This window comes from Durio zibethinus, chromosome 28 (genome assembly GCF_047325235.1).
Source record: "Durio zibethinus cultivar Kanyao isolate XHJ-2024 chromosome 28, ASM4732523v1, whole genome shotgun sequence".
Classification (NCBI taxonomy): Eukaryota; Viridiplantae; Streptophyta; class Magnoliopsida; order Malvales; family Malvaceae; genus Durio; species Durio zibethinus.
In genome coordinates, this window is record NC_143189.1 from 6,949,914 (window position 1) to 6,972,081 (window position 22,168).

At 33.6% G+C, this 22,168-nt stretch overlaps 1 protein-coding gene and 2 pseudogenes across 2 annotated transcripts; 1 reads left to right on the forward strand and 2 right to left on the reverse strand.

Moving 5' to 3' along the window:
* Positions 1 to 4,390: 4,390 nt before the first annotated feature.
* LOC111281100 (kinesin-like protein KIN-13B) lies at positions 4,391 to 10,769 on the reverse strand (annotated as a pseudogene). The gene is made up of 13 exons (XR_016335020.1): positions 10,225 to 10,769; position 9,778; positions 9,396 to 9,632; positions 8,795 to 8,982; positions 8,555 to 8,656; positions 7,666 to 7,743; positions 7,470 to 7,551; positions 6,964 to 7,122; positions 6,584 to 6,886; positions 5,844 to 6,062; positions 5,369 to 5,722; positions 5,219 to 5,284; positions 4,391 to 4,982 (listed from the first exon to the last, which is right to left on the reverse strand). The product of XR_016335020.1 is annotated as a kinesin-like protein KIN-13B (transcript).
* A 5,862-nt stretch (positions 10,770 to 16,631) lies between these two features.
* LOC111281001 (pyridoxal 5'-phosphate synthase-like subunit PDX1.2 pseudogene) lies at positions 16,632 to 17,896 on the forward strand (annotated as a pseudogene).
* A 1,384-nt stretch (positions 17,897 to 19,280) lies between these two features.
* LOC111281307 (mitochondrial arginine transporter BAC2-like) lies at positions 19,281 to 21,828 on the reverse strand. The gene is made up of 2 exons (XM_022869029.2): positions 21,337 to 21,828; positions 19,281 to 20,069 (listed from the first exon to the last, which is right to left on the reverse strand). Exons 1-2 carry the CDS (start codon positions 21,568 to 21,570, stop codon positions 19,365 to 19,367), a joined length of 939 nt encoding a protein of 312 aa, XP_022724764.2. The 5' UTR covers positions 21,571 to 21,828; the 3' UTR covers positions 19,281 to 19,364.
* Between the last annotated feature and the right edge of the window lie 340 nt (positions 21,829 to 22,168).

A 22,168-nucleotide genomic window follows, 5' to 3' on the forward strand; every position in this document is an offset into this window, starting at 1 on the left:
TTAACTTTTTTGGTATTTTTCTTTTGGATAATTCTCCATCCTTCATATTGTTGAAGAGGTTTTTTACCTCTATCCATCTGGTCAGTTAAGGAAATCTATAAGAAAATTATTGTTACCATTAATAAATTCAATAATAAAATTATATTGGCATAAAGAATTATACTATCTTATTCTCTTGGGATTATCAGATAATTTAATTGAAAACTTTAAGCAAAAAATGAATCAGACTACGGACTCTAAACAAAGGGTCAAATATCTTCAAGCAATTAAAAATCTTTATGAAACACATAAAGATATTTTTAAAAAAATATAGTTATCACTACATGCTAAACAATGACACAACCAGTGAAAATAGTGATGAAGAAGCTGTAGATGATAATTTTGACATTCTTACAACTATTCCAATTGTAAAGAATGAAGAAGCATCTAAAGATGAAACAACATTCGAAAATAAAAAAAAAAATTTCCCCTCTACAAAAAGTAGATCGAGGAAAAAGAAAAGTAGGTAAAGTCCTAATCCAAAGGTTGATGATTTATTAAGTTTTTCAAATTGTCAAGAACATCCAGAGTTACAAAAATATAAAAACAAAACAAAGAGAAAGAAGGAATACAAAGAAATATATAGCTATTTTAGATGACTAGGTAAGTAGAAATAATGGAAAGAGAGAAGACAGTAAGAAAGAGGAAAGAAAAAGTAGTAGTAGTGTCTAAAATTGTTAGAAGACACTTCTCTATTTATAGACTAATGTAACCCTGGTTAGGTTAGATGAATAGTAGTTTACCAGAGATATCTTTTACTATTAGTTACTATAAAAGATTGAAATTTGTCGGCTATTGTGACATGCTACAATGATGGATGTCAGCTGGTGCCTAGAACTTGTAAACAACTTGTTTTTATCTGTCAGCAGGTTTTGTTGGCTTATCCCTAATTGAAATAGCTCGTTTTTATCCTTCTTGGATGTTGTCCAAGTTAAATGCTTCTTTATCTTCTAGATTAAAAGATTGAGGAGAATTTGTCCATGATTTATTCCACACTTGCCACCATTTTTTATATTGGCCCTTTTGCTTTTGAAAAAAACCAATATAATGTTCAAGAAAAAAACAATTTTTTAGAACTTTTTAAATATTTCAATCACAAAAGCTCTCCTCATATAGTAAAACTAAACAGAGTTTTATTATTTGAAAAAGTTGTTATTTTTTCGCCAAAGGAAATATTTTAAAAATTCAATCAAGAAATTATCATGCAAACAAAAAAAACTATTGCAAAATACAATTTCTCTTTTTATTTAGAAACTTTGGCTTTAGGAGAAAAACTCCCTAAAATCAAATTCAAATTGGATCGTGACACCTTTGATATAAAAAGCATCGAAATGGGTCTAGTTGGATAAGTTATAGTTCAAAACTTTTCTTTCTAACATATCTTTAATTTCCCAACCTTCTTAAAATCTCAATTTCATCAATATGTAAAAGACGATCAATTTTTTTTCTATATTCATTTCAGAATTCATAGCTTAATAGGATGCTTTCAAAGAGAAAAACTCTATCAGCCATACCAAATCTCTGGGAAGTTGAAAAATTAGTTTCTGACCCCCTATTGAACAAAATAGAAGCCATTGAAAATCTTGATCTGTTAAACCAAATGATTCATAAATATTCCAATTCATCTCCATATTATTTCCAAATAGGAATAAATATGATGGAACTCAGTAAAAATATTCTTCAAAAAACTCTTTGTTTTTCCTTCTCAAAATATTCCCTTCAAACAGATGGTCGAAGAATTTGGGCAAGAAAAGTATATTCTAAGATAGAACTACAAACATTTCAACAGAACCAGAAGCAGTAGATCTACTCAGAAGACTTTCTAAAATAAAATATATAGATCACCCCTAGCATCTTCAATATCAATATCAATAAGGGTGGCAAATATGAAATAAATCCAAGACAAATTCTTCTCATTCTTTTAATCCAGAAGATGAAGAAGCATTTAACTTGGACAACATCTAAGAAGGATAAAAAAAAAGCTATTCCAATTAGGGATAAGTCAACAGGATCCACTGATAGATAAAAACAAGCTATTTACAAGGCTTAGGCATAGCATACATCTATAACTATAACATGTCACTGTAGCCGACAAATTTCAATCTTCTACAGTAACCAATAGTAAAAGATATCTTTGGTTAACTAATATTCATCCATCCTAACCTGGGTTACATTAGTCCATAAATAAATGAGTGTTTTTCAATAGTCTCAAACACTATTACTACTACTACTTCTTCTTTTCTCTTTCTTACCATCTTTTATCCTTCCATTACTTCTACTAACCTAGTCACTTAAAATAGCTATATAATTCTTTGTATTCTTTCTTCTGCTTTGTTTAACCCTCTACAGCTAGTGTACTCCTCTCAAGTGATGAGTTCTGTATTCTCATAAATCTTTCGTTCTCACATAATAGGATAATCACATCATCCAACTTCAAAGTAGACCTATTCACTAACGAAATTTGAACTAAAAGCTTATAAGACTTGGGCAACGATGACAACAAAATTAAAGCTTTATCTTCAGCTTCTAACTCATTAACAAAAAATGTTAACAATTGAGAAATCAATCTATTAAACTCATTCAAGTGATTATGAAGATTGATACCTTCTTTTATCTTCAGATAATATAGATCCATATTCAAACATAATCTATTAGTCAATGATTTCGATACGTAAATACCCTTAAGCTTAAGTACTCTCAGTTAATACACTATATTTTATCTTTGAGGCTAATGTCAATTTCCAAGTACTAACAGCTTTCTTTTGAATTCTATTCCAATTACTGTCAAACATTCATTCAAGCTTAACCTTCATATAGAAACACTTGCTTCACGATCTATTGGGCTGCTTTTTCTTCTCACAACCTTATTTTGATACCACTTGTTAGGAAATCAACACGTATATGCAGCATACACGCACAAAATAGTAATCTCAAATTAAGAATAAAAACACACAAATATATTTATTCGACCTAATTAAAAAATGATCTACTTCAAACACAATCCACTAACAAATAAATCTTTACAACTATGAGATTTTTAGAATGAGAAAAGTCGTAAAAATCTCCTTGCTCAAAACTTAACCCAAAACTTAATTGCACTCTTTAATAGTATACTCACTTAGCTATTCTTTTAGTGTCTAACTATTTAATATATCAAATTAAAACCAAAATATTTTATTTATAAGAGTGAAATCTTTTATACATTTATTAAACTTTCGATGTAAAATACAAGATAAACTCAAACTTTTATAACTTCACTTAATTTTTTATGTGAGATTATGAAATTTAATGCAAATCCCAACACCAACTCTAAGAATAATATGCAAAAAAGTACTTCAACATGCAAATCAAATAAGCGACAGAACCCAGATCAAAGATTCACAAAAGAAACGAGACACCATTCTTTAAAAGGCCCAAGAAAGAATGAGAGAGAGATAAAGATCACCACCTCCATGAAGCAATCATGGAAAGCAAGACGCAAGAGAGCCAGAGCCACGGCAGCCTTGATCTTAAACAGTTGATGAACCTTGGCTCGGATGATCTTCTTAGCCTCAGGGCAAGTTACCCGATAAAAATCATACTCTAGTGACCGAGCAGCAACCTCACTATCTTCAAAGGCCTCGCTGGCCAACAGTATATCATGTAAAATCCAAGAGGAATTCGATTTCAGTGAAGGAGATGGAGAAAAAGAAGAATTGTTGGAGTGACTGAGATTCTTGAAAGAGATCCAAACGGCCAAAAGGAATACGAAAAAGCTCAGTTTTCTCATGATAGCTGATTCAAAGATTGGCATTGACATCTTTTTTTATTTTTTTATTTTTCACTTTTCTTGGTTTCCTTGCAGGGTTATAATAACAGCGGAGATCAAAATGGAGGGAAAGGAATTAACAGAATGACGAAACTACCCTTCTTGACTGAAAATTCGTTGTGACTGTTATAATTCACTCTGTTGATACGGAATTTGGAATGCTCAGATGATGATAGTCATCGGTTTCGTTGACCATCAAAATTTTAGGACCAACATGTATTTTTTAAGGGACAAGTTTTTGACCAATTACTAAAAGGATTTAAAAATAGAGTAAAAATCAATTAATTATTACTCATAAAAAGAGATTCATCCACACCAACATAAGTTTTATCTTTTTTGTTTCAATTTTTGGATCAGAATGATTAAGAATAAAAAAAATATTATTTTGATCAAAATTAATGTTGAATTTAATTCTCCTCTGAAGAAGGATATTTAGTGAATTCCTAGTCATTATTTTTAATGATAGAGAAGAAACAATAATGATAAAAGGGGTAATAATATAAGCAGTGCTTTCTTTAAAAAAAAAAAAAAAAACATGAAACATGTAATAACTAGACTAGGACTGGAATAATGAAACCAATTACAATGCTGCAGAACTTTACAATAGAATAGCGTGCCAAAAGGCACGTAATTCGATTGTTTTTTTTTTTTTTTTTAACAAAATAGACTACAGCATGAAGATAAATAAAAAAATTTGCAAATGTTAAAATTTAAATTCAAAACCTGCTAAATACCACATCTTAAAACTGGGTTTTAATCCCAGCAACGACTTTCATGATAACTAGTGAATCATCCAGCACACTGCTGAGAAACCAAAATTTAAATGTACTCTCCCTTAAAAATCACCCAAAAAAAAAACGAATGAAAACTTAACCTGACCCATGATTAGGCCGATCTAGCAATGTATATCTGAGAAGTCAAATTAATAGCTTGCCTTCTATTTTCAACCCCGTAATCAACAGCCAGAAGAAGATACTAAATCGTTATGCTCCTTCAGCCGCTTCTGGAAATAAGCCAAACGAGTTTGTAACTGCAGGATGCCCGCAGCCTGCTGACAAAGAATAGCATTCAATCTAGATACATAATCGTCCAGTTGGTCCCCAGGTTGGTCTGGTTCAACCAGCAGGTTCATCTCCTGTAGATGTGCAATGTTGAATGCACATTTAATAAAACTTCAAAATCTAAGAACATGCATGTCTCCAATATAGTGAAAGCAGCAACTCAAACAAAGATAATAAGCTTGCCGAAGATAACTACTGCATTATGAATAAAGATTATAGCAAACCAATGAGGAAAAGAATGTGTTTCGGAACTCAGATTCTAGCAGGGTGAAAAACAAAAACATAAAAATGAAATGATCTAATTGTTTACCTCTTTGACAATATTCATAGTCTCCTCCTCTTGTTTTCTATGAGCATTTACAAGATCCTCCTCTTCCTCGGTAAAAGCAACACAGGTTTTAACATATAAACAAATTACTTTTCATGTCTCTAACAATAATCATTCTCTTACAAAAAGTACCTGTAGGAGGGCATTCAAATCATCATCTGATTTTGATTGCTTAAAATCAGATCTTGGTAGTTTCTTCCATTTTGCTTGACCAATAGGCTTTCATAACTTGTCCTGTGAAGGAGAGAAACTATATTGCTGTGGCTTCCCATTTTTCTTCCACATCAGCATCTCTTGCTCATAGGAATCTTCCGATGCATCAAAATCATCTCTTTCATGTTGGTCAGTCCATGTATCATTAACATCATCCTCAAAGGTTGAGACGGTAAAACCGAAGATAAGGGCTAAGCAGTTGATTCTTTCAGGTTTAGGGTTGAAGATAATACATCCTTCTTAGGATTTCCCTCTTTTGAAAGGCTCTTCACCCTGGATGTAGTTTTACATCGAATAGAAGTCAAATACGTGAAAGAAAAAGCAACTAAAACCAAAGCAGAATAACTTTAAAACAGATGCTGAAACAATATTTATAATCAAATATCTTATTCACCTATCAGCATATCTTAAGGTGTTCAGAGTGTGTTCACATGACCCTGAACTTGGTGAAATGCAAGATATCATAACAGTACGTGAATTGCCCATAAATGAATCCCTTAGAACCTCTGTAAGTTTACTGCCTCTGAAAGGAATGTGACCCTGATTATTGTCAAGAGCCCGTATGCACTCCTTCAAAGCAAGCAAGCTCTTTTTGATCTCTGCACCTTCCATTCTGCACCACAAATAAAAATGGCTAAATCAAACAAGCACATCCAGCAAAACTAATTAAGTACATATCTAAATTTTGTCACACATGAAGGAAAAGATATATCGGATGCTAGAGCTGAACATCATGAATTGAAACCAAATTTTATCTGCAAAAAAATCAACTCCAGGTGTGTTCAGACTTCTTAAACACCCTTGTACTTTGAAATGTTTGACTTGATAATAAATCGTTAAGTAAAATAAAGAGCCCTTTGAAGCTAAGACACCTACATGACTTGGAAAAGCTGAGATGATCCAGAAACTCTGGACTATTTGGCATTAACTTTTTGTCTCTGATATTTTCTGTTAGACAAATTTAGCATCTATCCTGTTACAATGCATTGTAATCTAACTTTAATTCAGCCACTAATAAAATTTCTTCTTTATTTCAACTATTGCCTCCCATAATACATCAAATATCAAGCTCAGTAACTCAATCTGCTCTATATCCATGTCATATCATTTTGCAATTGAAAGAGTGCACTGTACCTTGTCTGCTTATCATTATCAGTAGTATCTGCACCTCGTTCACTTCCAGCCAGATCTATAAAGGACAGCTTGCCAACAACACGGGGAGGCTTCAACTCACTGCCATCAACAGATCTCTTGATAACAAGCTGAAGTATGCCATGAGAACGGGATGATTCCTCATTTGCACCTGTTGTACCAGTACTTCTTGTGGCATTTCCTTTCTCAATAAGCTCCTTAATGGTCTCTACATCTGATACTCTATACTCTTGCAGACCCACAATGCAAACTTTCTGCTTACCATCCTCACGCATGCAAAGTTTTCTGCATAAAGAAGGCATTCAGCGAATTTAGAAACTAATAGCACTGACTACATAAAGAGAATGCTTATAACAACTTACTTCCTATCACTGAGGAGATCAAATAATTTTCCTCATATATCTCAAAGAAGCTCACAAACAACTGAAAACCTTGGCTCCTGTAGGTATGATGCATCAACCTCAAGATATCCCAAGAAGCTTTAAGGGGAAGTGGCTTTATAGTATAGGTTTTTTCGCCTCCTGAACAAGAGAAAGACCTATAAGCGCAAGATAGCTTAAAGCTGTAATTCAAAAATAAGAGATGACTTGATGCAGAAGGTAAATTTTAGTGTTGAAGAAGAAAAACCGCAGTAAAAAAAAAATAAAGGCATCCTTCAACTTTTCCAAATTTAGGCATATAAGAAGAAAAAGCTAGTGACCAACCATAGAGATAACACATTTATCCTCATAAATAACTAAAAGGTTCAACATATCCAGAATGGTTTAAAATTATACAAATATTACACTGAAAATGAATAAATTCAAATTGAGGTCATGCATAACCAACTCCACCATATTTGCCCAAGATTTTGGTGACAGCTATTTACCTGTTTGACCATATGCAAAACAAGTCGCTTTAGTGTGCTGAAAAATTATAGGAACTATGGGCCCCACAGTCTTATGATAGACCTACAGAAAATAAATGAGACCAATATAGGCTGAGAAAAACAATCATTCTAGGAAACCCATGTCTTGTAATATATTCTTCCTTTATCCACTAATAAATTTAGATCATTTACTCACCTCATCATTTGAGACCTCCTCATTCAGCACTGCATCAAAAACAAATTTATGCTTCTCCACATATTCTGTCAGATCAACCTACATAATATGAAGAATTAAATGTGTCAAAACATATAGTATGAGGAAAATTAATACTCAAAAATCTACATATGCTACTATGCTAGATGAGTAATCATAAAGCCAAGTGATTTCTTTTTTTTTTTTTTTTGGAAAAGAAAAGTAATTTTATTGATAAATGAAGTTGAAATACAAACTTCAACAAGAATCCCAAAGCATAACCAGAATGAACGAACCCAGAAAAGACAAGTACTCTAATTCTGGTACCCCAAACCTTACAACCGAGAAGCTAATTCATGTCTAATGAGGCTAAAACAATATGGTAACAAAAAGATAGCCCATCATAGACGTTCTGTCAAGCATCCTTAAAGCATTAACAACAAATCATTAAAAAGGCTCATATATGCAGCCATTCCCCAGACACCAACCAAATTCACCATTCAATATCATTAAAAAGGCCCATATTTGCAGCCATTCCCCAAAAAACAAAGTGATAAATGAACACATAAAATGCTGTTATTTGTTTAATATACTAGGGTGTGGCATGACAAACATACAATGTTTCTTGCAAGAAAGACTAAAACAATCATTTGACACACAAGCTCCGAAACCTCCCTCGAAATTGCTGAATATTGCATGTAACTGCTTCTTAAAATAATTAAATGTGAAAACTGCATGTTGTTAATTGCATTTGCAATTTTTTTTAATCACCTCAGGGCATAAAATTGGTATAAGCCATTGGAGATTCTCTGGATTCATTTTGGATCCCTATGTTCTTATTTCCCCTTTGTAGTATGGTACAATGTAGAGGATAAAACAATGTTGTTGTTACCTTAAGTTTAGTCTCATGGACTACTAGGGAATTGGAAAGTGTCTCTATAATATCTTCCTCATTCTTTGCTAACTCCTTTTTATTGAGAGGTCTTTTACGCACCTGCAGTCAAAGACCCATAGAAACTCTGAGTCACGGTGATACAAGCTATAAACCACAGGCATTGCATTTCCTTTAGGTTGAAAACAGAGAAAATTAAGAAGAGATGGTCAAAGGTAAATCAGCAGAAGGAAAACATACCACGACTTTGATCTTTCCAACTGAATTAGCCTTCTCTTTGTCTGCAGCAAAGCTTTCCTGGAGGCTATTATCTGAAACAACACGAGTTCTGCCTGTTTGTTTGTTGTTTAAAATATAGGTTCAGAGTCATCAAAACTTCTGCCTCATACAGGATTAAAGAGACCATCATACAGGTTGGGAACCAGCATCTGTCACCAATAAGCAAAAAGCATTACCATAACTAAACATGAAAAACTAATTACTCCTGTTCTGAATTTTTAATTTTCCAGTCCCTTGGCAAAAGCAAAAATGAATCTATCCAAAACAAATGCAACACATTTTATGTCATTCAGCATCATATCCACAAGCCAAAATACTCAAACAATTGAATCTCGAAAGTTTAACCAGCATACTTCTAGGGGGAACAAAAGTACCAATATTTTTCAAGTTCATTGATTCTTCATATTTGATGGATAGAAGTATGATTTGGCTATACAAAATTTAACTATAAACACAATGCCTATCAAACACATAAATATAAGCCGTTAACCATAAATGGTACATGTAAAATCTACATTCGCTAAATGACTGTAACTCTTAGAACAAATGACAAGTGACCAACCTCAGGCAGAAGCTTCGTATCAAAAGAATGCAGATCTAAGAGACCACGACTGAACTCAGTGGGCAAATCATCACCATTCTTCCTCTGGCTAGACAGCCATGAACTAACTGGAGGAGTTGTAGGCTCCATGAAAAAGTCATTCCCCGTATTAAAACCCCTCTGCACATTCCTGTACATTCTAGACCCTTGTCCTCCTCCTCCTCCTCCTCCTCCTCCATCACCATAAAAGGCATAATCCTGCTTTCAATTCAAGCGGCAAAGTAGCATAATCAAGCATTCGATAACGACATTGTCTTGAATATTGATCCATAAAGATCCAAAAGCTAACTATTTAATGAAAACCTTCTCTTTCCTGATTTCCTTTTTCAGCATTTATTTTTACTCTTCAAGCAGTAGAACGTCAATAGAGCATCCAAATTTTAACAAATTAATTATAAAATTTTTCCAAAGTGATTTTAGATCTACAAAGGGAATTAAGAATTTATCCATAAAGGGGGAAAAAACCCCATTGTGCTCCACTAAAATGGCATATAAAAAACCACATTTCAATTTTTTCTTTTAATACCAGAAAATTTTAAAATAAAAAACTTAGAGAGTTAACGCAGCCGGCTTTCTCAAAGTTTTCCTTTTCCAGGTAACGAAATAAAAGGTTAAACTTCAAACTATATTATTAGGTCTACAAAAATCCACACATTATCAGTTTATTCTTACTAAAAATAGAATTTTAAAAAATTTATTTCTATTTTCATTTTATTCTTCTGCAGTAATTGTTGTCCGAAACCAAACATACAACAAAAAGTTTATAAAGAAAAAAAAAAGTGTGATTAACTGAAGAGGAGGAATAGAGTTGTTAGAAGAGTGAAGATGCTGAAGTCCAGCAGACTGAAGCCATCTAACGTTCGACGTCGTTTCCAAGAAGTTATCTGAGTATTGTCTCTGATGGTGCATCTGCACCCCTGCCGAACTAGATCTTTGCCCCTGTCTCCCCATTCCGCTCATTTCCCAACCCTCTCCCCCTCCCAATTATTTATACTGTAATCAAATTTAAAAACAAAAAAAAAAAACTTCGATGCTTCTGTCCAAAGCTCCCCTTTCTCTGTCCCCTCTTGAAATGAAACGATAAAAAATAAAATGGATGCACCTGATCGCCCGATTAACACTTCATCGGATCTTAATCGGGTTTTTAAAAAAAAGACAAAAAGAGAAGCGCCTTTTTTTTCTTTAGCTTTGGTTGCAGACCAGATTCAAAGGAAGAGTAGAAGAGAAGACGACTCTGTCAACGAGAGAAGAAGACGGAGGAGAGAAAAATTTTTATATTTGAATTTGAGGACAGTTTGGAGACCCTTGCGGCACGTGCAGTGGGGTGAAAGGATGGAGGGTTAAAACGACGATTCATTGATTCTTGAACTCCAGTGGGCCGGAGAGGGTTTGTTATTAATTTTGGTTAAATTGGATTTTTTTTGGAGGTTGGCCTACAACAACCACCGGCCCACATGGTGGGGCGCGGAAAAATTAATCAGTTGCGCGCTTTTGAGTCTTTTCATTCAAAACCCCCACTTTGGAGGGTTCCATCCGAGAGTTTTTCATCACGCAATTAAAGGACTCGAATTTTATTGTGGATGGAAACCGATCAGGAGGAGACCAGTTTTCACTCATTTTTACTCATTTTGATTCTAATTCGATCATTTAATATTTACATTTAATTTTGATTTAATATTAAAATATTATTTTTATATCAATTAAATATGTAAATTTATGAATCACAATCGATTGGTTTTAAATTAATAATCTTAATTTAATATAATATTTATAAATATTTTTTATGTAAATTATATTTAATTATACATAAATATAATATTTTTATTAAATTAATATCTTAAATTAAATTATTAAATGATAATTTTATTAAGATAATATATATAATTAAATAAATAATAAAAATACTTTTTATATACATACTTAATTGAATTGAGGTAAATTTTGAGATAAATCAAAATTCAACAAGAACGAATTATTTTATCCTCTTAGATATAATTAACCACAATTTGTTTTCTTTTAAAGAAAAAACCATAATTTGCTCTCCCTCAATGATTAGTAGTTTTATTTATGTTCTTAGTTTGCACAAAGTCACATCCTTTTGTTTTGTTGCTTTTTGTATTTTCCCACTTGAACATATTTATAAATTATTTTTTTTAATATTAAAATCAAAAGGTATTGTAAAAAACACTATTAATGTCATTAAATTAGTTAATTTTGTAAGCTTATGTTAAGAACATTTAATGATCAAAAAGACATAGTGGTCTTTTCCACCTTAAGCTTTCAACAAATAACTAGGGATATTTTTGTTATTTGTGCTAACTTGATATATCATGTCAGCTTGACATGATGATCAGTGCCACTTCAACTCAATACTGTCCTAATTATTCCTTTATGATCCCCTCAGCTTACTTATAAATATGGAGACTCCGATATTAAAAAGCTAAATCCATCATATTCATCTATTTCTTTTTCATGCTTTCTAACTTTCAATCAACCTGATCTTTAATAACTTACCTGTCAGAGTGAAAACGTAGGAAACACCCCCTACTTTTACCTCTAACCATCTTTCTCTTCTGCATTTACAAAGATACCCTCAGGTCAGAGCTCGACACCAACATTTGGCATGTTAGAGCTTATCTTTAAGCTCTTCCCCCCAATCCGAACTTAGTACAAACAAATGACGCGCTAGATTGGGATTTTTCTCAACTAATTTCGAAATCACATTACAAAAAAATAGAAGAGTTCAAACCTAGTTCGATCAATGAGCTTGAGCCCAGCTCAGCCAAAGAGCTCAAACCTAACGCGACTAAAGAGTTTAGACTTACCTCGACTAAAAGAGTTTGAATTTACAAAATGCTTTCATAAAAGACCCAATTCAATAAAACAACTCGACCAAAGAACTCAAACTCAACTTGGTCAAAAGAGTTCGGATATACAAAATGCTTTCATAAAGGCCCAATTCGATAAAATAGCTTGGTCAAAGAGCTCGGACTCAGCTCAATAAAAAAGGCTTAGATTTACAAAATGTTTCATAAAGACTCAATTCGACAAAGTAACTTGACCAAAGAGCGCGGACTTAGTTCGATCAAAAGAACTTGAATCTTCAAAATACTTTTATAAAAGCCTAACTCGACAAAATAGCTTGGCCAAAAAGCTCAGATTCAGCTTAGTCAAAAGAGCTTGGATTTACAAAATGCCTTTATAAAGGCCCAACTAGACAAAATAGCTTGATCAAAGAGCTCGGACTTAGCTAAGCCAAAAGAGCTTAGATCTCTAAAACGTCTTCATAAAGGTCTAACTCGATAAAACAAGTCTGTCAAAGAGTTTAGACTCAACTCAACCAAAAAAGCTCGGATCTACAAAATACATTTATAAAGGCCTAATTCAACAAAACAGCTCAGCCAAAAGAGCTTACCTCGGACAAAGTGATCAATTTGGCTAAAAGAGCTCAGTTTGGCCAAAAGAGCTCACTTCGTTTAAAAGAGCTCATTGATCACCTCGGTCAAAAAGCCCATCTTGATAAATTACTTTCATAAGGTTTAATTAGGCTATTCGATCGAAAGAGCTCAGTTTTACCAAAAAAGCTCACTTCAAACAAAGTGATCAGTTTGGCCAAAAGAGCTCACTTTGGTCAATAGAGCTCATATTGGCCAACTTGATTAAAGAGCTTATCTTGGTAAATTACCTTTATAAAAGCTTAGTTGGGTCACTTAGTCAGAAGAGCTCACTTCGGCTAAAAAAGCTCAACTTAGCCAAAAGAGTTTACCTTAGACAAAGTGATCAGCTTGGCCAAAAAAATTTAGCTTGATCAAAAAAGCTCACCTTGATCAAAAGAGCTCATCTCAGCCCCCTCGATCAAAGAGCTCATCTTGGTAAATTACATTTATAAAGGCTTAACTGGGTTGCCTTTGCCAAAAGAGCTCACCTTGATCTAAAGAGCTTATCTCGATCACCTTAGCTAAAAAGTTTATCTTAGTAAATTGACTTCATAAAGGTTTAGTTGGGCCACTTCGACTAAAAGAGCTTAGCTCGATCAAAAGAGCTCACATTAGACAAAGTGATTAGCTTAGCCAAAAGAGCTCACCTCAATCAAAAGAGCTCATCTTAATCATCTTGACCAAAGAGCTTATTTTGGTAAATTACATTCATAAAGGCTTAGTTGAGCCACCTCAACTAAAATAGCTTAGCTCAACTAAAAGAGCTCATCTCGACCAAAAGAGTTCACCTCTAACAAAGTGTTCAACTTAGCCAAAATAGCTCACCTCAGACAAAGTGATCAATTTGGCTAAAAAAGCTTAGCTTGGCTAAAAAAGCTTATTTCAGTCAAAAGAGCTCATCTCAACCACATCAACTAAAGAGCTTATCTTGGTAAATTACTATCATAAAGGCTTAGTTGGACCACCTTAACTAAAAATAGCTTAACTTGACCAAAAAAGCTTACCTTAATCAAAAGAGCTCATCTCGATCGCATCGATCAAAAAGCTCATTTTGATAAATTATCTTCATAAAAGCTTAGCTAGGTCATCTTAGCTAGAAGAGCTCAACTTAGTAAAAAAAGTTCACTTTAGTCAAAAGAGCTCACTTTGGACAAAGTGATTAGCTTGACCAAAAGAGCTCACCTTGACCAAAAGAGCTCACCTTGGACTAAGTGATTAGTTTGGCCAAAAGAGCTTCCTTCGGCCATTTTGGCCAAATAGCTCATATTGGTGAATTGCCTTTACAAAAACTTAGCTGAACCATCTCAGCTAAAAGAGCTTAGCTTGGTCAAAATAGCTAAACACGACTAAAAAAGTTCAACTCGACCAAAAAAGCTCATCTTGGTAACCTTTAAACCGATTATGCACTTAATCTAGAACACACGTGCAAAATCGAATAACCATCAGGTCAGACCGTGGCTCAAAGCTAGTCATCATAAAAAATCGACCTTCCCCTACAACGTCGACCTTTGATGAACCAAACTATCAATCTATTCTTTCAGCCAATCTATCCCACACCAAGAGACATTGGTAATAAATTTGATGATCTGATACTCAAACTGCCTGATAAGAGGATAGAGTGTTAGGAGCATTTGATGGGTAAAAAGGTATAGTAGTCTTTTTTTCCTTTCAAAGCCTTCAGCAGACAATTAGAAGTATCTTTGTCATTTGTGCTGACCTGACAAATCAAGTCAACCTAACATGGTTAGTGCCACCTTAGCTTGGCCTTATCTTAATTATCCTTTTATGGTCCCCTCAGCTTACTTATAAATATAGATACCCTCAAGTCAAAGCTTGGTACTAACATTTGACGCATCAGAGTTTATGTCTGAGCTGTTCTCCCCAATCCAAATTAGTACAAATAGCTTAGTTGATTAAAAATGGGGAAAAGAAGAAAAAGATAGATACTTCGAAACAAAAATTTTAAAATATGAAATTTATAAAGTGGTTACCAAAAATAATAACATTTTGAAATCAAGCGTGAGATCATATGGTATAGTACCTCAAATGTCTAAAATTCACATAGATCATACAACTTACATTCATTGGTTTTTTTTTTTTTTTTTTATGGATCCCTCTTCCTTTATTAGGAAAATCTTTTAGAATATGTTTGGTTAAAAGAAATTCATAAATTTTTTCTTAAAATTTTGATAGTGGGTATTTGTTTTTCATATTTAGTTTAGGGTAATCTGATTATAAGGAAAAATGTCAAATTTTTAAGAATATCTGAAATTTCAGAATCATAAAACCTACATCTCTTTATGGTATTTTAGAAAAGTTATCTTATTTTTAAATTTGACCTAAATAAAAAATTAATGTACCCATTACCTTTTAAAAAATAAATCTGAAAGTGACTAGAATGCAGTTGTAAGTTTTTTATAAATAATTTAAATTTTTTTAATTTATGTTGTAATTAAAATGTTTTAAGAAAAAAACATGAACACCTTAATTAATACTTTTAACGCCTTAATTGATTTATTTTAAAATTTATAAAATAAATAAATTAAAATATTTTTGAACCCGAACGCCTTAATTGATTCTTTTAAAATTTATAAAATAGATCAATTAAGACATTTGTGAATAAAAATGCCTTAATTAATTTGTTTTAAAAATTATAAAACAAATCAATTAAGGTATTTTTCAACACAAACATCTTAATTGATCTATTTTATAACTTTTAAAACAAATCAATTAATACGTTCAAAGTACCAAACACCTTAATTGATCTTTTTTTAAATAATATTTCATCCTATCAATTAAGCCATTCATATTTACAAATACTTTAATTAATTATATTTAATAAATTAAAATAACCAGTCAATTAAATATTTATTTTTGAATTGCTAATGATATCATTTATTGTTTGATATTTATTATTAATAAAATAAAATAAAATGTTACCATAAGCTTGTCAAGGAGATTATAATAATTATATAAGAATTAATATGCATGAATTTCTTTAAATCAAACGAATGAATTTAAATACGAGATATCTTAAAATGAAAAAAAAAAAACTTTAAACATTGCATTTATTTTAATATCACATTTTCTTTCAAAATTCAAGATTTTACAAACCAAATGCTCCTTAATACATCCCAATTACTAACCTAGTCAGGCCCCAATAATTACAATAATTTTATTACATTTTCTATAATTTTTTTTTTAAAATTACATTTTTTATCATTATTCAATCAAAATTAAGGATTGTATCAACATTTTATCACATTTTCTATAAAGTTTTTTGAGAATTTTATTTTTTATAATTATTCAATCCATATGATTAAATAATTTTTTTATATTTAAAATTATAAAAATTAAATTATGATAACTAATAATTTTTAGTAATGAACATAATTAATATCATAGATGTTATCCTATTAATAGGATATCAAGTTAGAATGAATCAAAATAATAAAAAATTTAAATCCAATTATAATTTTTACAAAATCCAAACATAGATTGGAGTATTCTTTTTTTCTGAATTTGAACTCAACTCGAAAGAATTGTGATTAAGTTTCTTGAGTTCAACATTCTATATTATTTTTTTCCTTTTTTGACCAACATATTTGTCCTTATTATTTATGCATAAAAGATATACAGCATATAATTTTTATATTACGGATCATTTTTTTAAATTGGCTTGTCTGAACCTTGTAGCGTGGGACCAGAACTGGAAGAGAGGTTTCTATGAATTTCCTTCCCCAAAAACTACACCCACAGCTTCGAATCTTACTTCATCGAAACTTCTCGTACTAACCCAACACCCACAGCCATCCTTCTGTTTTATTCCCTTCCACCCTCCAATCAATCCGCAAAACTCAAACTAACGAAACCGAAATACGATTCCATTGAACCAAATCCACATGGATCTGCCAGCCATGGCAGAAGACGCAGCCGTAACACTCTACAACAACACGGCCATCACGGACGCCAAGAAAAACCCATTCTCAATCAAAGTGGGCCTGGCCCAAATGCTACGTGGCGCCGCCATTGTCGAAGTCTCAACCCCCAACCACTCCAAGATCGCCGAAGAAGCAGGCGCCCGTTGTTTAGTCCTCATGGAACCGAACTGCCAAGGCATTTCACGCATGCCGGATCCTCCTCTCATCAAACAAATTAAGCGTGCCGTTTCAATCCCCGTCATGGCTCCTTCCCGCATCTCGGCCATTTCGTTGAAGCCCAGATACTCGAACGAGTCGGAGTCGATCACATTGACGAAAGCGAGGTTTTAGCTATAGCTGATGAAGATAATTTTATTAACAGGCATAATTTTAGATGCCCTTTTGTTTGCGGCTGTAAAAACCTCTGCGAAGCGTTAAGGAGAGTGAAGGGAGGAGCTGCCATGATTAGAAAGCAAGAGGACTTGTTAGGGACTGGTAACATTGTTGAAACGGTTAAAAACGTCAGGTCTCTGATGGGTGAAATTAGGATTTTAAATAACATGGATGAAGATGAAGTTTTCGCGTTTTCAAAGAAAATTGCTGCCCCTTACGATTTGGTTGCTCAAACTAAGCAAATGGGGAGACTGCCAATGGTGCATTTTGCTGCTGGTGGAATGGTGACTCCCGCAGATGCTGCATTGATGATGCAATTAGGGTGTGATGGTCTTTTTGTGGGATCAGAAGTGTTTGATAACTGTTTGGATCAGTATAAGCGTGTTCGGGGAATCGTAGAGGCGGTTATTACAATGATCCTCATGTTTTGGTCGAGAACAGTTGTGGATTGGAGGAGGAAATGGCGGGGCTTAATGTTAGTGAAGAAAGGATGGAACAGTTTGAAAAAAGAGGAGCTTGATCAAGTAATGTTTTTGTTTGTTTGTTTGTTTGTTGTTGTTGTTGAGAATACGAGTCTGTTTGTTTTTTTTTCCTTGCGGCTGTTGTTGTTTTAGTTTTGCTAAGGTTATGATTTAGATATGCTGTTTTTTGTATGTTGAACTCTTTGAGGATATAATACAGAAATGAAGTAGAATAAGTTGTTTAATCAGTCATTCAGTCCGTCAAACTGTTTATGTAATTACTTTGATTTTTTTTTTTTCTCACTACTTATAGTTGTCGATGAGATTGATTTAGTGGTTATTTGCTATTGAGTGATTACAGATTTACAGTGTAGCCATACTGGTGACTGCCTGATTAAGAAGTTTATTTGTTTTGTGTAATTAAACATTTGTTCTTCTTTTCACCTAGGCTAACATGATAGAATTTCTGCTCTGTGTTGTATTTTCGTTTATGATTTGTTTAATTCTTACACATTAACATTTCTGAGCTAATATAGAGAGGAGAATCACTGTTGTAGTATTAGTTCTGTGTTTACAGTACTATCATATACCTGGTAGGAGCATGCTGTTCTGAACGAAAATACACAGCTATTGCTTAGCAGAGCACTTAGTTACCTAATTCAGTTCTGATCCTATAGCCAATGCAACTGACCATGGTTAATTTGTCCATAGTCTTTGTGTGTGCTAATTTTATAGTTTACCAGCCTGGTCGATGTTTTTTCGTCAATGCAAATGATGCATGCTAATGCCTTAGAGGTGCTGCAATTATGGAATATGATTTTGAAAGTAATTGCTATTTCACATTTATGGTTGTACATGTAACCCATTAATGCATCATATTATCAGCATTTGTTAAAAAAAAGTGTTTGAATGTCATCTGTATTAATAACAGGCATAAAGATTGCACTAGCATGCTGTGAACATCTCATTTTGGAGGAAGTGAGTTGTTGAGGATATAAGTCTAACAAAATAAGAGTATAAAATCATGTAGATGTATCTTTTATTTCAGTTTGTAATGAAATCCAGATCCAAGTGGTCTCAAGCAATACAATGCTCCAAGCTTATTTAAAAGGGTCCACTTAGTCTCTCTATAATTTATGCTTTACTTGTTGGTTGCCCTGTTTTTACCGTTTCTGAAACTTGTGGAATTCACAAAAAAGTTTACCTTCGTTCCTTGTTCCTAGTTTCCCTAGCTTATTAAACACACTAGATGATTTGGAAGCAAAGGATGGAAGCGAATGAATGTGTTCATTTTATAATGCATTAGATAAGGGTTCTGGCTGTTTGTTGCTGGACATACAATCTATTTCTCCATTGTTTCTGATTGTATAGTCCTGAAGAAATAATGTAGAATAAATTGGTCAATTAATCTTGTGACTTCTTGCATAGAGGTAATCTATTCCTCGTGGTACAATTTCTTAAGCTTGATCAGATTCTAGACGTTGAAGTTGCAATGTGAAGTCTTCTCAGCTGCTGAAAGGGTAAATAGATTACAATGATTTTTTTTTTTTCAATTTTTTCCCTTTCTAGAAACATTTATATAATCTAATGGTCTTTCAACATCATGGCATATCATACATGATTCTTGGCCTGCTCTTAGAAGCTATAAATAAATTTTTATTGAATTATCATCATATGGTCTATATCATTGAGCCTTTCAACTCTTAAGCTCAGTTTATTCTAGATTGTGTTCTCTGTCTGAATGTTTCCATTGTTGAATAAACACCTCAATGCAATCTCGTAAGCAGAAAATATAGCCCCATTGACTACAAAAGCTCTAGCAACAGCAGTTGCTAGCCCTCTCCATAGCACCCGATATCCCTCCTGTTTTACACTTTTGTGGAGGCAATCAATGATGCCATTGTACTTTTGTGGGGACGTCGGTGGGGACGTCGGTGACTGAGCCTGCAGTCGTGTCTTTATAACATCTAGGGGATAGCAGCAAACCCAGCTAGCAACCCCTGCTAAACCTCCTGCTATCAGCATTGTTCTCAGGCTTTCTTGGCCACTCTTTCTGCATCCTGGGTGAAGCTGTTCTCGCGTATACTCATACGTCCAAAAGTAGAATCCATGAGCAGGTGCATCTCTAAGGGCAGTGATAGCAAAACCCCGGTATAGTCCTCTTAAACCTTCTGTTTTCAGTATGCCTTTAGCAACACTAATTGGCCCTGTGTGAGCACTTGCTGATTGGATAGTTGCGTAACTTGTACTCTGCAATTGCAACCGGATTTTTACTAGTTCTACTGGAGAGAGCATCACGCTCTGTAGGGCGCCAGTTCCAACTCCTCCCAGAGCAACACCTTTGTAGGAAGGGGGGTCGGTGGCAGAAACAGCTGAGTCAAATGCTCGTGAAAGAATGGCGTATATCTGGAAAACCATAGCATTCTGCAATGCGCAAATCTTTCTGTCAGCACTACTCTTATCCATCTTGGAAACAATACAAAGAAAATGCATCAAATATCAATGCACGCCTGTCAGTTCACCCTTCCAGGGCTTTACGTTTAAGCAATTAGCAGTCTAATTCTAATATACCTATAAGGCCCTATTTCGATTATTTTACAAACAACTGATATTTTCAATGTTTGTAATGCACATTGTTGAATGCATGATAACTCAGATTCAGATAAGATTACTGCAAACCAAGTAAGAATGTTCCAGGAATATCTTTTCAATTTTCTGTTACATCGAATGGCTAAGCATACAGGTACATAAGGGGAAAAAAAAACCAGCTTAGTGAAATGAACTAAAGTATAACCTTTTTAAACTCTTAAAATTTGAGCAGCAGGGCAAAAGCACCACAGGAGAATGCTGCCATTGCTGTTAAGTTAACCTTGGTAATTTTAAGATTATCCGGACTGGAAAATTTTCATTTGCGAGTTCCTTCTGTTTTCTCTCTCTTTTCTTTTTGTTGATCAATAGGATCAATAAGATGATCCAGGCAAAGTAATTTTTTTTCTTATAGAAAAGGAGGTACCATTTATTAGATAATATGGACCTTATTACAATTAAAATATTGGATCATCAGCAATGCATGGACTATGGAGGAAGGAAGGAAATATCAGGTCTCAGAAAAATCAAAATCCTTTAAAAATTTAAAAGAATAAGACCCAATTCCTATCATAAATTTTCAGCAGCATATACTTCCTAATAAATGTATGGGGCCGGACAACATTATCAGAAATTGTAACAGTGATAAGCTATAGGCATCAGGCCAAATTCCTAGACAATGACCTTAACCATATATCAAAGCCTAGTCACCATCCCCTGTTTGTAATAATAGAATGTGATTAATACCAAAATGCAAAGTGACATCAGTGGAAGCAAAAAATGGCTAATCAGCCAAACTACGGTCCAAAGCACCAGCTTCAACAAACATTAAAAAAAAAAAAAGGAGAAAAATTGTTGGGGGACCAAACAAGATTGATAAGTGCACTTGGTTAATAACATTTCATCAGCTAGATCCTGATAAGGTTGTAAAAACCCTCCATGTGATCCATTTAAATGCAATTTTAAACAAGTTTTTACTGCAGTAGGATGTCTTAGACTCAAAGCATAAAAAAATCACAACTAACTTGTGATCTACAAAAAGAAACTTTAGATTGAAAAAATCGATTGATAAGTAATTGGTAAAATGAAGAGATGAGAAAAGAACCTGAAAGGTAACTGATGCTAATGGTGCACCCATGCCTCTATAGAGTGCAGCAGGTCCTTCCGTGGCAACAACCCGGCGTAGGATGCTAAGGGAAGACCCTGAATTTGTGCTTTGTTGCCGGATTCTGAGGGTGTCAAGTGGATAGCCAGAGATGATACCAGCAATGCCACCAAAACCACCAGCCACAAATTCTCTTCCCCAGCTACTTGCAAGAAACTCTGGCCAGAAATCCATTATGCTTCAAATCTCATTATCCAGAACAACAGAAATATTAAGGTTTCTTGTTTATAACCAGAACCCCAACTCTTTTCCTTTTCCGTTTCCTACTTTTATACACAAAAAAAGGCAAGCAGCATCAACAGGACACGTTTAGTCTTTTTTTCTTGCACGGCTTTGAATCTTCTTCCTCCTTCCCTGCTCAAACTAGAAACGGATTTTTACCCTTTCTTCCTTACCAAAATGCTTTAAAACATCTTAAAAACTCTTCACTCTGCCTCTATCTGTCCCTTCAACCTTTTATCTGATTTCTTGCAAATGAAAAAAAAAAACGTCCTTTTCTGTCTCCCTGTCTCTACCACTCAAAGACCCTGTTTCTACAGTAACTTATTTCAATAAGATTTTGGTACAGTAACTTTTTTTTGGCTAAAAAAGTGGATCAATGATTTGTTTAATAATTTTACAAAAATTTATGATGTAGAGAATCTATAATACTGTGACAACTGCAGAACATACTCAACTTGTATCACTGTAAATCATGAAATAGAAGAAGAATATCTGAATTTGAGTTGGATTAATGAAGAAGAAGGAAAGAAGTACCAAAAGAGAAGACATG

What these genes read in the sequence shown, in the direction of transcription:
- LOC111281307 (XM_022869029.2), bottom strand. Translation starts at nt 21,570, where the DNA reads ATGGATTTCTGGCCAGAGTTTCTTGCAAGTAGCTGGGGAAGAGAATTT. An exon ending in TAGCATCAGTTACCTTTCAG is followed by an intron (nt 20,070 to 21,336) that starts GTTCTTTTCTCA and finishes TGCGCATTGCAG; the next exon opens with AATGCTATGGTTTTCCAGAT.